Source organism: Xiphophorus hellerii, chromosome 7, assembly GCF_003331165.1.
Source record: "Xiphophorus hellerii strain 12219 chromosome 7, Xiphophorus_hellerii-4.1, whole genome shotgun sequence".
Lineage (NCBI taxonomy): Eukaryota > Metazoa > Chordata > Actinopteri > Cyprinodontiformes > Poeciliidae > Xiphophorus > Xiphophorus hellerii.
The window spans coordinates 14,737,241-14,753,247 of record NC_045678.1 but is presented as its reverse complement, the minus strand read 5'-3'; the positions used below and the strand labels follow the sequence as shown (position 1 = coordinate 14,753,247).

Sequence of the window (16,007 nt, the reverse complement as noted above, 5' to 3'; positions counted from 1 at the left end):
TTTTTGCTCCATCTCTGGCAAAACTTAACCATAATTTTTGAGAAGATACATTTCTCTGGATATTTTTTTGTAAGATAGCTCTTCCAAAGTGGTATCTTAATCATAGTTATCAGCTCATGAAGTTTATAATAAATACAATTCAGAAAAAATCATTATCTGTCAATTAATGACAGGAAGGTGTTATTGATGCTCAGATGGGAGAGTACATTAATTATACAAGTGACACTTTTATAAAAAAAAAATCTCTGATTACAGAGATAGTAATCATCTACTATCTCCGTTATTGTTTTAAAATCGATTCACTTTTATTCTTTGAAATACCAAACTGGAAGTGATTGAACAGGCTTCCATCCTGAGAAACATTTAACAGTGCATTTAACTATATGAATTATACTCTTAACAAGTTAACAACACAGACAAAATATTCACTCACTCATTCAACAGTTGCAATGTGTTTGCTTAGCCATTTATTTTTCTACCGGAACTGGTAATGTCATGAAGTAGCGAGGCTAAGCTCCGCCCATAGTCGCCTGTTCCTGCCAAGATGGCGGCACAAACAGACCGCGGCGTGCCTCTCAGTACGGTGAGCAGACTTTATCTCCTTGTTTATCGAACTTTGCATCACATTTTTCATGTTTGGTTTCAAAGACTTTGCACGTAATGATATTACACTCCTTTCGTGTGCGCAGGAATATGATTTATGCCAATATATTAGCAGTAAAGCTTGCTGTGGTCAGTGTAGTGTCCTGTCTGGCTAGTTGGTTACTAATGTGGAATCTCTGTTTAAAAACGATAAATGTAGATGAATGATTTGTCTGAGTCGGAAATATTTTCAGGCTGTTAAGAAAATTTGATGTGACCGTGTTATGTTATGTTACGGGGAACGCTGAGTTTCGGTTTCCAGATCTTTCTCCTCTTATTTCTCTAAAACTGCACAATGATACCCGCTAATTGGGGCCGAAGGGAACCCGGGGTCACCACCACGCTGCTAAATTTAAATTATTCTTACAGAAACCTGAATATTACTCTGTGGACATGTTTGAGGGGGTTGTTTCGAAGTTTCTTGATCCTATGGAAATGTTACAGCTTGTTTTGCATTTATCTACGCGACGTGGTTTCTGATTTCCTGTTTGTGTCTAAAATTTCCGTCCAGCTGTCCATCACTGAGTTCATCCTTCTGTGCATCTTTCTCTTCATTAATATCTGGACCATCCATCCATCGGCCTTTAAATCCATCTCTCTTTCCTGGATACATGTCCATCCATCTTTGTTACTACATCTGATATTTGCAGTTTTAACTTATTCAAACCCAAAGTATGACTGTTTATTTTGAATGTATTTTTATTCATGGAACTATAGAACGATTTTGATGTGTTTTGTTTTAATCTCTGTAGCCTAATATTATGGTTACGTCCATCACCCATAGCAGAACAGGCGCTCAGTTGATGAGCAGTTTGAAATGATAAACAAATATGATTTAAGTTTTGTTTCAAATGGTGCACAGTAAGGCTGCACAATATTTTGTTAATTCATGGTTTGCAGTGTGCATATTACGAAAACCTGCTTGCACTATGATGAACAATAGCTAATTATTTAAGAACCATCGATTCAGATTTTATATGAATGGAACAAAGAAAGGGTGATTTCTATTGTGCATTTGGAAAAAAACTAGTTGAAACTGAATGTCCAATTCTGAAGTTGCAATTTTGAAAAAAAAAAAAAATAGGCTCAAAATAAGAAGTGAAATAATTTCTGTCAGTTTGAAAAAAGGAATAAATTCATTTCAGTTTTTCTTAGACTTTTTAATAGTTTGAATTTTTTTTGTCAGTTTCAGGTTTTATGTTTTCAGACTCAAATCTGTTTTTCCAACATTCAGTTTCAACCTGCGATTAAAAATGGTGACAATTTCTCCAATATTTATATCCGGCGTATGCATAGTGATGTTAAATGATCTGGTTTAAAAATTTAAAAAAACCTTGTACGTAACATAATAAAACCCCAGCTCAATAGATTGTCAGGATCTTGATGATAAATTAAATTTTTGCTCAGATGTTTGTTTCACTTTCAGCTTTCGCCAAAGTTTCTGCACACCAACTCCACCAGCCACACCTGGCCCTTCAGCGCTATCGCTGAACTCATAGGTGAGTCATTCAGATCATCTGATTATCACCAGAGTGTTTTCTCTCACTTTGCACAGTGATTTTACGTAAACAAAACAGTAACCACCTGCAAACATTTAACCCCATGCATACTTCTTGATTTTTCTCTTGTTTATTAAAACAAGGCCCATATTGCAGCCACTGCCCATAATTAAGATTATTGAACAACCCATTTCTGCCTAACAGTTTAATCCTTTCTACATGTCACTTAGAGCATCTGATTGAAACACCTTTTCATCTGGCAATTTGAAATGTTCCTAAGCCTCTTAAAATTGTTTTAATTTTATTACAATATTTTGATTAAATTTTCTTCTCTAAGAAGAAACGGGGAGGGGGGGGGGGGGGGGGGGGGGAATTCACAGTTTCACTCACCAGGATCAGATTCTACTGGAGTTCATGTTCCTCCTTCTTCGGCATAGAGTGCGGTCCGTAGGGTGCTAGATACGGACAGACCCTCCAAAATTGTAGATGATCTAGATAAGATATTGTAACTCGTTTTTCAGTTTTCTTGAATTGTTGTGGCAGTTGGCAACAACACAAGTTAAACACAAATCATGTACAAACTGGTTGAGCTGCCAATTAAACAGATTTTGCTATTAAAGAGTGACTGTTGTTAACTCTGACTCCAGCTTTGAGTACTGTTAAAGAAATATTATTATTTTTAATGCTTGATACAGTTAATCTTAAAAGTTACATTCAGCACTCTTATTTGGAACAGTTTTCTGTGGAGCATGTGGGAGCTGACAATAGCAGACATTTAAACAAGCAGGGCCTTTTGCCTCCCCCACACACAAAGCAATAAAATTTACATTCCAATGGGAGAGGGGACTTCGGAGGTGTCTGTGAAATCTCATCTTAGGACGTTTGGCGTCAGGGATCTGCCCGTATCAGACGGAGATGAGCACGGAGTGGTCCGCCCTTTTGCTTAGAAAAAAACCAGACACCTTTGCCATAATGAGGGGAGTTTCCAAGTTTCTTTGGGGGCCGAACAGGTCTCTGAGTGGTCGAACAACAGAACGCCTTCTTTGCATATATTAAAGTGAGGAAACACCCACTCAGTATAAAGACACATGTAGCGCTAAAATAGAGAGAGTTTTTTCCATCTTTTCTCCACGTGGGCGCCTTTGTCTGTCTTTGTGTTCGTTTGTCTCCCCTTGTGTGTCTTATTTTTATAAAAAATGCATATCTCTGTACCTCTGCAGCTTTGTTGTTCATTGCTTTGTATGGAATTAAACTCTGTGATCTGTGACGTCAACACGCTTTGTTGTTGTTTCGTTTTAGCAGCACGCCGTCGCTGCACGTTGCCCACGGAGAACGTCACTCGCCGAGGATCCCGGGAAAAAATTAAAGAGAAAAAAGGAGCCAAACGTTTTATTCCAAAGCTAGCATGAAACCACTTCTCTTTTTTAATAGTACCCAGAAGTATAAAACCAGACACTGGAATTAGCAGTCTTTCATGGTATCTTGTGTACCTTGTTAAAAAAGCATATGGGTAGTTGGGAGTTGTAATTTATTTTTTTTTGCGAGAATATAATTTAAAATCCGTCCCCAAATGAGATCCATTGCTCCTGTCAGATTTATTCTACTTTAAATAAAGTTTTTGCTTTCTGATGTTTCTGTTTCTTGACAGACAATGCCTATGACCCAGATGTTAGTGCCAAGCAGTTCTGGATTGATAAAACTGTGGTTAAAGGAGAGGTGTGCCTCAGCTTCATGGATAACGGAAATGGCCTCAACCTTAAAACTTTGCACAAAATGCTTAGGTACAAATTCCACACTTGTTTCTGTAAGCTTTTGAAAACATTAAAAAACACCATTTATTTTTATATGTTTGATATTAACACATAATCATTTTCTGCAACGTATCTCCAGGGTTTTGGTATCTTTTGTATCTTTTTTTACTCTGTTTTCAAGCAATGTTCCATTTTCATGCCTCTACGCCCCAAAGGTATTAACAATTCAGTTATTAACTTAGACTTAGACTTAGACTGACTTTATTGTCATTTTGCATGCACAGGGTGTATACAGAACGAAATTTCGTTGCATACGGCTCAGGACAATGTTTTGAGGTTCCAATGTTGTGAGGTTACTCCAGAATAAAATAAAATACAGTATAAAATATGAATATAAATATGAATATAAAATATAAAGTGCAGGACTGACAGTAAAATGGAAGTTACTTAGCTATGTATATGTGCAAGGTATGAAGTGGAGACCAGTTTTTGAGTGCTGTCCAGTTAAGAGTTCAGCAGTATTAAAGGATGTTTGGTCACGGAAAGAAAAGATTATTTGAGAGGGACTAAAGAAAATCCTCTCAAATCAAGGAAAATAAACATGTCTTGATGTATAGGAACCTCGTATGTAATATAGAACTAGGATTTTCTTTTTATTTAAGAAGTTAAACCATCTTAATGCATTGCTTTGAGAGTATTTTATAATAGAAAAATGATGATATTCACCATTCATTCAGCTTTTGTATTTCTTTATTTCAGCTTTGGGTACAGCGACAAGACGGCAGTAAATGGACTGGAGCCCATTGGTATCTATGGTAACGGCTTCAAGTCCGGATCCATGCGTCTCGGCAAAGATACGATTGTCTTCTCCAAGTCAAAGAGGATATCATGCATTGGGATGCTTTCTCAAACCTACCTGGAGAAGATTGGAGCCAAGCAAATAATTATTCCTATTATTTCCTTTGAAAATAAGACATCAAACAGAAATATCCTTTAACCAAGGAGCACAAATGTGATCAGCGAACATTTTAAAAGTTGTTCCCCTAAATGTTTTGAGGAATGTTTTATCATCAGTTTTCCTTAACTGTGGCTTTACTCTCCGTAAAAAAAGAACAAGAAGCAAGTCTGAGGGACATCCTGCAATACTCCCTTTTTAAGTCTCATGAGGAACTTCTTGCTGAGATCGATGCCATCACTTCAACCTTGTCCTCAGCTGAGACAGGCACCAGGATCATCGTCTGGAATCTCCGCAGGTCTGTTTGTAGACCACACACACACACACACACACAACCACCAACCTGTAGAGCTTCATGCAATGGTTTGTAGGTTCCTGCACATGCTCCACATGAATCTTCATCTATAATTTTTACTGAGATCACCATAATTGTAACTAAATGCTCCTTTCAGATAACATTTCCCTGGTAATCACTCAATCAGAAACCCCCATCTAAAATTCACTTTTATCTTTCACGTCATACATGAAGTGGATCTGAGCAGAGTGCAGGACTGCATGTACTTTGAGAACGTTCAGCTGGGAGCTCATGCATAAAGCACATGTTGGGTTATATGTCTTCACTGAACTCTTTTAGTCCTTACGCATGTTGTCAAATCCATTCAATTCTTCAAATGTAAACACAGTTCCCAAATCAGAACATGGTTGATATTCAGTTCAAAAAATATATTTGTGGGAAACATTTTGGGCATTGCGTTGAATGAAGCCACAGTGTCACTTAGTGATCAACAGTGACAGTGACTGTCACTGAACAGAAGACAGAAGAGCAGTATTTCAGTGAAGAATTCACTTCTTTTACTTGGTTTCGCTCAGAGGAGGTTGTGTATTATTTCACTTGAGCTCAGCTCTTGGATTGCCTGTTTCTCATTTGTAACGAGTAACTATTTTCATTCATTTCATCATTGTCTTCTGTTTTAGGACATCTTCCGGATCAACAGAGTTTGATTTTGACAGGGATCGATATGACATCCGCATTCCCTCAGAGGTTTACGAAGAATTAAGCGATCCATCTCAGCCTTCGAACAGGAGTACATCTTATGTTCCTGAGAGTGTGTTTTCACTGCGGGTAAGAAGCGGTAAAAGGCAGGGCATCAATTTATTTTCATGAAATGCTCTTTTTTTTGACACTAATGTTTTTTTGCCTTCTTAACATAAAATTTTGACCGCATTCATATAAACAACTTACCCAAGTTCTTGGTGTTCACCAGAGGCTTTTTGCTGTTTCTTTCTTTTTGTCCTGATAATTACCTCTTTGATGTTAAACTTTAATTCATTTTGTGTCTCTGTGTTGTAGGCGTACTGTAGCATTCTATACCTGAAGCCACGCATGCAGGTCATGGTGCGGGGACAAAAGGTGAAGTCTCAGCTCATCGCTAAGAGCCTGGCCTACATCAGAAAGGACCACTACAGGCCCATTTGTTTGGTATTTCTTTAATAGAGATTTGACAGGAATTTAGAAGTATTATTTTTTTCTTATGATTCCAGAATTTTTACCATTTTTTTTCCCCCCTTTTCTTGTCACTCTAGGAAAAACGCATACCTATTATTTTTGGGTATAACACCAAAAGTAAAGACCAGTATGGTATCATGATGTATCACAAGAACAGGCTCATTAAAGCGTATGAACGTGTGGGTTGCCAGCTTAAGGTGGGTTTTGTTTATGACCTTCATTTCATTGAAAACCAAAACTGAGCTTTTCTTTGTTTAGGTCAGTCAGGATTAAAAAAGTGTTTTATTTGTTCCAAGAAAAAGTGGTAGATTTTTAAAGACTCTTGCCATATAACTGCGCTATGATGCTGTGACATCAAATGAGAAGTTATACGACCTCCGCAAGCCTGGTTGCTCTATTTTCCATAAGTTTAAAAGTGTCATGTTCCTTTGTTTGAACAATTTGTGCAAGTATAAAACACTATGGGAATGATCAGCCATCTTATTATTCAGGAAGATTGTGGGTTTGTATGTGCAGAGAACAACATGTTTTAATGCATATATTAACAACCAAAGAGTTTTAATTTTGGAGACCAGCCCATTGGTCTGGTGAAACTAAAATTTAACTCTTTGCCCATTAGAATCGTTGTTAAATTTAGAAGTAAAAAGAGAACCTCTCAAACCACCATCCCAACAGTGAAGTACAAAGGTGCAGCATCATGTTGCCACTTCTGTAACATTATGCTGTTGAAGGGAATGATGTACTTGACAAAGTGCATTGCATCATGAGAAAAAAAACGTGGATTGAAGGTCTTCCAAATGGACAGTGATCCTAAGGTTGAAGGACAACAAAGTCAATGTTTAGGCGTGGGCATCACAAAGCCTTGATCTCAATCCTTTAGAATCTCTGAGCAGATCTGATGAGACTTGTCCAAGGGAAATGACCTGCAACCCTGACTCACCAATAGCAGTTCTGTCAAAAGGAATATGCCAAAACTTCAGAAAGTTACTGTTGAGTGTGACAGGAAATCCAAAACATCAGACCCAAGTCACAGTTCAAAGGCAAAGCTACCAAACTCAAAAGAAATACACAAACATCTGGATTTGAAGTTAAAAAAAAAAAAATTCTAGCAGTGATTAAAACCAAGAAATCTAATTTATTGTCAGACAATAAGTAAAAAAAAATGGCCATGTGTCTGTTTACTCAGCGTATGTACAGTAAATATCTGGGTTAAACTGTGTTTGAATCTTCTAAATCCTGTCGTTCGACAGGCCAACAATAAAGGTGTTGGAGTCATTGGGGTCATCGAATGTAACTTTCTGGATCCTACCCACAACAAGCAGAGCTTCAACGAGACTGACAAGTACAGGTAATAAAGTCAATGATGCACTCAGGATCATCATAAACTGTACCTAATTTATTTGGTATGCTTGAATTCTCAAAAATATGTGGGTTTATTTTTTGGATTTGAACAGAAAAACCATTAACAGTTTGGGGATTAAACTGGAGGAGTACTGGAACGAGATCCGTTACAGAAAGACCAAAGAAGACCCACTCAGCACCGTGCCAGTGGAAGATACCATGTTGGTACACAGTCAAGAGAGAGATGTGAAATATTGCAATTTGTATTAGTTTAACTAATGTGACTCTTTAGGAAGCGACCGGATCAGAACTGGGTGCAGTGCGATGGCTGTTTGCAGTGGCGTAAACTCCCGGATGGGATCGACGTCACCAAGCTGCCGGATAAGTGGTTCTGCTTGTTAAACCCCGATCCACAGTTCAGGTAACAGAGCATTTTTGGAACATTTTAAATGAAAACGTAGAAATAAACTAAATAATCTAAACTCTTCTGCGTTTGTTCTCCTATTTACTGCTATAATCAAGCACTCCTACTGAAAATACTCCAGATTTTTCCTGTGCTAAAACATAGTGTTGACAGTGGCATTCGCTTAGGATAATTTGGCAATGAAGGCATAGAGGCTGGTCAAAAATGATAGCTGATCGGTAATACCTGCCTGTTTTGGAATTATTCTCTAATACCATTTGTTGTCAGGTACTTTAGCTACATTTATGGGAAAATTAAATTCAACATTGTTGCATAACGAGTTTCATCAATTATTTTTATCAATTTAAACTCTAATCTAAACGCTCTGTATGTTTACCGTGTAGGAGCTGCAAGGTAGAAGAAGAGCCTGAGGATTCTGATGATGATCAGCCGTCATACCGGAAGACCTACAAACAACAGTCAGTAAATATAGTTTGAACATTATGCTGCAAAATCCCAGAGTTTTCAGTGGGGAAAATAAATATTTGATATGCAACAGGTTTATCAAGTTTCTCCACTTTCAAAGAATGGAGATGTCTGCAGTTGTCTTCATAGGTACACCTCAACTGTAAGAGACAGCATCTTAAAAAAAATCCAGAAAGTCACATTGTGTGATTTTTATATCAGAAATTATTATAACCCGTCCTGTCCTCCACTCATTACTTGTATTAATTGCACCTGTTTGAACTCCTTGCCTGTATAAAAGATACTTATCCACTCTCTAAATCACTCAGACTTCAAAATCTCTACCCATCAGTAGGAAGACTGAAGATGGTTTATGGCTGGGTTTGCAGCATGATAATGGTCTGAAACGCACAGCCCGAAAACAGGCCTGCCAATAGTCAGGCCTGGTTTTAAGAGTTTTGGAAGCAGCTAAAGACCAGATCACTTTTATTATGTCCTGATGCATCAAAACCATAGAACTGAAAGTGGGTGTACATTGTTTCTCCCATGCCTGTTCATGGGAGAAACATGTTCAACACCAGCAGCATGAGTTTATTTTTTTCTTCAATGTCTTATTTGTAACAGAGAGAGGGAGAACAAAAAGAAACAAGAACAGAAACTTGAACAGGTAAGAAGCTTACCTTCTTTAAATAAAATATTTTTTCACCAGTTTAGCAGTGTGTTTACTATTTCTTGCTATTCTCTCGTAGGATGAAGAAGACCAGTATTTGGATTTGGAAACCTTAGATAAACAGACCAAAGCTTTTAAACGGCAGCACAATAATCTTACCCGACAGCTTCACCAAGTGGTGGGTAATTTAAATACGCTTATGTTATGGTTTGTAATTTTGACTATGCATTTGAAGCATTCTGTGAATTTAGATGTCCCACTCTTGTGTTTCCATTCAACTTTAAACATCCCACAAAACCTGAGATTGCTTGAGTTCTGCACTGGTTAAGTGTTTAAGTGCTGAGAAGACAGCATTTATAAAGAAAGCTGGTTTCTTAGCCCTTTGTGTTACTGGAGTCTTCATACTACCAGATTTTGCATGAAACTTCTGCATTTAAAAAGTTGAGGGACAGACATAGGTGGTGTTCTATATTTGTGGTTTTAACACTGACAGAAATGTAGTTTTTCACTTATATTTGTTCACAAACACAAGTCTCAGCTGAATAGGATATATTAAATGTATTAGTCCCCCAGTGGGGAAATTGACATTTCAGTACAGCCCATCCAAAGGAACAAACGACGTAAGACATGGGTAGACAGGTGTCTGAGACTGCAGCCATGGGAGGCCCTGCCCTTTCATTTGATGAGGGGAAAAAAAGGAACACTATGAAAGAGGAGGGAAAATCATATCACATAATGTGTCCCTAGCAGGACATAGTGTGAGATTACTCAAAAAAAAAAAAACACCTTTGCACAAAAAAAAGGCAACTTGCAGATAGGGTGCTGAGGGAAGCGTTTCAGCCGGCCTCTGCAGAGCTCTGATTCTGGTCCGCACATGTCATGTGGGAAAGGGAGCCGGTTAGTGGGAGCAGAGCGTCTTGTTTACATAACATGCAGGAGAAATTGAGATAGCCAGCATTCCAAGGGAAGCCAGTTCAGATTGATTTGTTGTCAGTCCGACACCATTGTTTTTCAGAGTTAGACTGAGAATCAGTAATAAACATTTAATGCTTTTCAAAAGAAATTCAGGGGGGAAAAAAGCTTAAAGTCTGCAAAGTTTCAGCATTTATTCTGTCCACATTTTGGTTTCAAGATTTCAGCAAATCCCCCTGGCATAAATCCTCACTGACGTTTTTGTTTTAGCATGGCCAAGATGTTCTGACATTATTTTGTTTAACCTATTATTGGAGACTGACCAGATGTTCTCAGCGTGACTAAGATCTGAGTACTTTGTTGATCACGAACCAAAATGTTAATGTTTTAATCTTTGAGCCACTTAGCCACTTGTTCTGTTAAAAGACCTTTTCTTTATCAAAGTTGCTCTTGAATTGCTGGGCAAAGTTGCCTGAATGTTGTGGTTCCAGTTTATATTCATGGCCTTGTGTTTTGGAAACAATATGTGAGTATGCACACACACATTCTTTGGACCAGAGGCAACAATCATTCACAAATGGTCTCAGGATGCTTTACTTCCCTCATGATACAAGAGTCATGATGATGCTCATCTTTTCTCCTCTGGACAGTCCAGATGTTCCAAAAGTCAAGAGACATCCAAATATTTGTTATTTTTATCTTGGACGTTTTTCTTGCTGTCCTGCTGAACACTAGGCTAGGTTTCTACCACCGTGTCTGAGGGGAAAGTCGCACACAGCTGCCGGCTGGTCCTGAACATGAGCAGTGCAGAGCTGAAGGAAGACACCTGATGACCGTCTTAGATGCCCATTTTTTTTCTTCAAAGCAGCCGAACCACTTGCCTTGAAGTTCTCGATGACTCCATAAATTAATTCAGGTGCAGCCTTGACTCTGAAGCCCTTTTGATCCAAAGTTGCATAATTAATAAAAGAAGAGAGATTTCAAGACTCACCATCTTTGAAAAAGAAAATCAATCATTCTGCTTCTCTAATCTAGTTAGAATGGCTGAATATCAGCCTGAACTCATCGGAGTGATGCTAGCATGTCATTTTGTCATGTCATTTTGTCAAAAGGCTAAGAGATCCATTTAAAATTATTCGTCTTTAAATTAATATTCCTCTGATATCTTTGAAAATCCTCCTGGGCTCAGTGCAGTTGTCACCATAAAGCTAAAAGTGTGCAAATGCGCCCGGCAAAATTTCTGTCAATTCCAAAACTCTTAAGCAAATTTAAAATCTGGTAAAGTTTTACAATTTATGCTTAAAACTCAGCCTTAGCATTTGGATAAACTGAAGTGGGTTTTTTTATTTTATTTTGAATTGACATAAGAGAATTGCATTGCAACACACGTGGATGAGCTTCTGTTTGTCACCTATTTTTACTGGACAGCAACAGACTAAGCATTTGTTTCTCTCCTGAACTTCAAAAGACAGATTAAAGATGTTTATTAATTGTGGGATTTCATGTTCTTACATGTTTGAAGAATCTGGCTTTAAAAAAAACAACTAAAAAAAACATGTTTTTGTGCAAGAAATGTTGTGAAAGAATTGCCATGATTTCCTCATGTTTAAATCCTGAAATATGAGGAAGTTATGTCAAACAGAAATTTACTTTGTTCTTTTGGAAAGTAACAAATACATTTTCAAGTCAGAACTTAATATTAGATTCCCTGCTGACAAAGTTTCAAAACTGTCATTAATTTCACAAAAAATGTGGTTTCATAAAATTATTGATTTTAAAAAAATATTGCAACGTTCTCTCTGCAGTCTGCTAATTACCCGACGAGTAACTTGGTACACAGAGGTGCAGACAGGGCTGAACCCACCATGCGGAGGTCCTCAAACATTTCACAAGTTGGTAAGGACATGATTTCTTCTGTAGGTTAGCGGAAAGCAAACGGCAAAAAGAAAGACAATTGAGATCAATTTGTTTTCTATCGTCTGTAGCCAGCAGCCCCCCGAGCAGCGACTCTCCTCTTGTGATCACCAACGTTTGCTCGCTCTCAGCACCATCAGCAACCCTGAGGTACGAGGGTATACTGCCCTGAAAATGTCACATTTTTGTGACATCCACAACTACAAACTGTATTTTTTGTTTGTTTTCTTTGTAGTCGGGATTTTACATAATAGACCAACACATTGTAGTTCAACTAATGAAGTACAACTCAGCATGTCACATTTTAAGAATGTTTTTATTTTTAAAACGGTTTGTTGTTTTTCTTCAATTTCACAATTATGCTCTACTTTGTGTTGCGCTGTAACAGAAAGTCACCAAAATAATATGAAATTAGCCAAACTTCTAAAAGGTAGAGGGTTGTGAACACATTTGCAAGACTCTGTGATTGTATCACAGTAATGAATGGTCATGAATACTTGGTTGTTTTTGCTCTGCAGGGGGAAAAGAAGCCAGATTGTCACTCCACAAAGCACACCAAAACGACCCAGAGTGAACGGTTTTCAGTCGGGCACCTCTGACTCCCCCATATCCGTCCACATTGACAGCACTGACACCGATGATACCGATGATGACATTGTCATCTTGGAAACTTCAAGTACGCCCAAGCCCAAACAGCCCGCTGGTATTTTAAGGAAAGTGAAGCAAGAGAAAGATGAGAGTGACTTGACCTCCAAGGCGACGGCCGAAGCAGAAACGTCCGCTGCCGAAACCTGCCCACCTCCAGCAGTGGCCAGCGCCACCACCCAGACCACCGCTTTTGAAGTGAAGGAGGAACAGCAGAGTCAGGATCAGACTGAAGGGAACGGCGAAACGGCTAGTAGGAATGATTCAAATCCAGATCTGCCCATTGAAAGAGAAGTGAAGCAAGAACAGCAGAGTCCGAATCAGACTGAAGGGAACGGCGAAATGGCTAGTAGGAACGGGTCAAATCCAGATCTGCCCATTGAAAGAGAAATTAAGCTGGAGCGCGGTGACAGGGTTGAGAACCAAGAAGGGAAAACCTTGAGCAACGGAGTGGCACATATGGAGAGTGATGAAGGTGCTGGTCCTTCTTCTTCTGTTCAGCAGTACCCCAATATCGATGAAGTTCAGAAACAACAAGATAAGCTCGTGGAGCTAATGCAGGAAACGGCCCAGGAGAGAGACGCCTTGAAAGAGCAGCTGAAACTTCTCACCTCTCAGCTTGAGGACATGCAGAGCCGACTGCAGAAACAGTCTCAGGCCAAGGTAAAGGAGTCCTCACACCAAGCCTCCCAGACTGACACTCAGACGGACTACAAGGGCCTTTTTGAGAGGGCCAAACAGAAAATCAATGATTTAATAAGGGACAAAGAGGCTTTATTGGCAGCTAATGAGGGCAGGAGAAATCCAAACTGTGGCCAAGATGAGGAAAATGACATTGAGGAGATTTCGCTTAAAATCAGCCGTCTGGTCCATGAACTAGATGAGAGGAACAAGGAAAGGGAAGAACTGCGCTTGCAGGTCAGTATGCCATCCAAAATATTCTCTTTCCGTAATGCATATAATTTTAAGTCCTTATAAAGCCATGAGAAAAGACCTGACGTAGCGATCAGTGTCAAAACACTTTAGCCATTATTTTAGGAAGTTGACATATTGAAAATGAATAACCAGACTGTACAAACACATCTCACTAAACCAGAGTAGCATTGAAAGGGTTATGTATTCCAGTAATTCAAATCAAAAAGTGAAACTTGCAAAGATGCCATACGCACAGTGGGATATAGTTTGAGAGAGTATTTCTGATCAGATGAATTAGAAAATCCCAAGTTAATTTTTCATAAGAGGTAGATTGATATAGACATATCATGTTGTGGCCCACACTGGTAATTCAGTTCAGTAAAGTCGGTTTAGGAACATCAGATCGGATGTTAGGGAAAAAAATACTGGACTGTTGCTCTGAGGTGCAAATGAAAATTCACAACTGAAAAGTGAACTTTAATTTACTTTGAAATCAAGACCATAGAATCTGGAAGAGTGGGGAGAACAGAATAGAAGTTGCTTAATATTTTAATTTATTTGTGTTTCTGCTCAACAAGTCAGAACAGAAAATATCTGAAATCACTTGATTTGTAAAACTGAAACATTAATTTCATAGTTCAAACATTTTATTTGTACATTTTTCCGTCTTTGTTTCCCTGATGTGAATTCTCTATTTTTTCCGACAGCTGGATATTCTGAAGGAGGAGAAGTCGACTTTGGCAGTCCAGTGTGAGGAGCTCAAGTTGAGAATGGAACAGCAAAAAGAAAATGCTCAATCTTCAGCCAGGTCCCCCACCTCTGGCACAAACACAGACGCCTCCAGTTGGTAGGACTGCAGAAAAATCACTAATGTGTTTCTATGAAACCATCAGGACTGGAATCTTAATCTCTCTGGTTCATGTTTTTCCTCTATTCCTCTGTCTGGCTGCGTTTTCAGCTTGATCGAGCTCCGTCAGAACGTCGGCCGCCTCCTCGTCTCCCGGGTGCCGGCGCTGGACCTGGCGCAGGTGAATTTCGAATGCAACGTCATTGACGAGATCCTTGAGCAAGTTCTTGCAGGCTCAGACTTCGAATTCCCAGGCTGAGATGCTGCGCTCGGTTTGGAAAATAATCTCCACTGAATTAAGGTCTTCCTGCTGACTCTCGGACCTGGAAAAGGTCCAAGCCTGACCAGTTTCCAAAATGGATTGTAAACTTTTGGACTTATGAAGAACAATTTCAGGGAGTCAGGTTTATTTATTTAAAAACATTCACATTTTATGATTTTTGGTCTCTTTTTTTTTTTAAAGTGCATCTCAGTTGCGGAGCTGTTTGAAAGAGAATCAGTGTGATGTTTGTTCCAATGAATTGTTCCTAAATTATGAGAGGTTGCCTTCTGTCCGTCCTCAATTACTTTTTTTTTTCCTGTTCCAAGGTCTGGCTTGTGTAAAATCTGGGCATCCGTTGTTGTTCCCAGCTTTATACAAGTCCTTCCAGATTCTCCTGCTTAGACTTGCAAAATCAGGAATCTTAACTCATGTGAGGCTCAGGTTGCAGATGTCATAGGGATTAGTGAGTGTTTTTACTTAATTTTATCATCTTTTAAATAAATTAATGAGGTTTTTTACATTTTAATCTGATGATTTGAGTTATTTAAAGTATTTTACCTCATGTTTAGTTTTTCTTACTAAATGTCACACTAATTCCTTTTTGTTGTTTTCCAAACATGTATATAGTGTTAAATCTATTTTTATACACCCTATGTTCTGTGTAAGTCATTTGTACTCTAGTTTGGGCAGATATTATGTAGCTCCAGCAATGAGCCTTGCAGTACATTTCTGGATATTGCAAATTGAACTTAAGCTTCACATTTCTATGGTGGGTTATGTTCAGACTGCAGCCAAGAGCAATGGCGGACTGAAACTGAATGTCGTTTATTGCAAGTAAAGAGATTTTAGAAATATAATTCCTTTTAACATTTTTTTCTGGTGCATTTCAGCAAACTAGAACATTGTAAAGTTTCTTTATTTTAGTAATTCTAGCCTAAAAGGAAAACTCTTATATAGAGTCATTGTATGCCACTTATTTTTTCTAGTTGCAAGAAAAACTAGATCAAATATTGGATCATACACATTCATTTAAATAAAAAAAATGATTCTGTTCAAAGATTGAAACTGATGTTTCTGACTCTTTACATTTAGAGGCAGGGTATATTTCAAAAGATCATTTCAATTCATTTTGACTTGAACTTAGTTACTGAAAGCTGCACATCAGGGTTCTTGGAAAATGTTTTCTTTATTTGAATACCAAAACAATAAAGGGGCAGATCGCTTTATGGTCTACACGTCATGGAGAATACCGAGATTTAATAGATAACCAGCAGTCATT

The 16,007-nt window shown here is 38.4% G+C and overlaps 1 protein-coding gene across 1 annotated transcript; it reads left to right on the top strand.

Annotated features, from left to right (window-relative positions):
- Positions 1-502: 502 nt before the first annotated feature.
- On the top strand, positions 503-15,793 carry morc3a (MORC family CW-type zinc finger 3a). The gene is made up of 19 exons (XM_032568083.1): positions 503-583; positions 2,069-2,141; positions 3,790-3,922; positions 4,652-4,878; positions 4,989-5,145; positions 5,823-5,970; positions 6,199-6,327; positions 6,432-6,551; positions 7,605-7,702; positions 7,809-7,916; positions 7,988-8,116; positions 8,503-8,577; positions 9,188-9,230; positions 9,313-9,411; positions 11,951-12,041; positions 12,131-12,209; positions 12,578-13,622; positions 14,327-14,466; positions 14,578-15,793. The coding sequence occupies exons 1-19, from the start codon at positions 545-547 to the stop codon at positions 14,723-14,725; spliced, it is 3,081 nt and encodes a 1,026-aa protein (XP_032423974.1). The 5' UTR covers positions 503-544; the 3' UTR covers positions 14,726-15,793.
- The last annotated feature ends 214 nt before the right edge of the window (positions 15,794-16,007 follow it).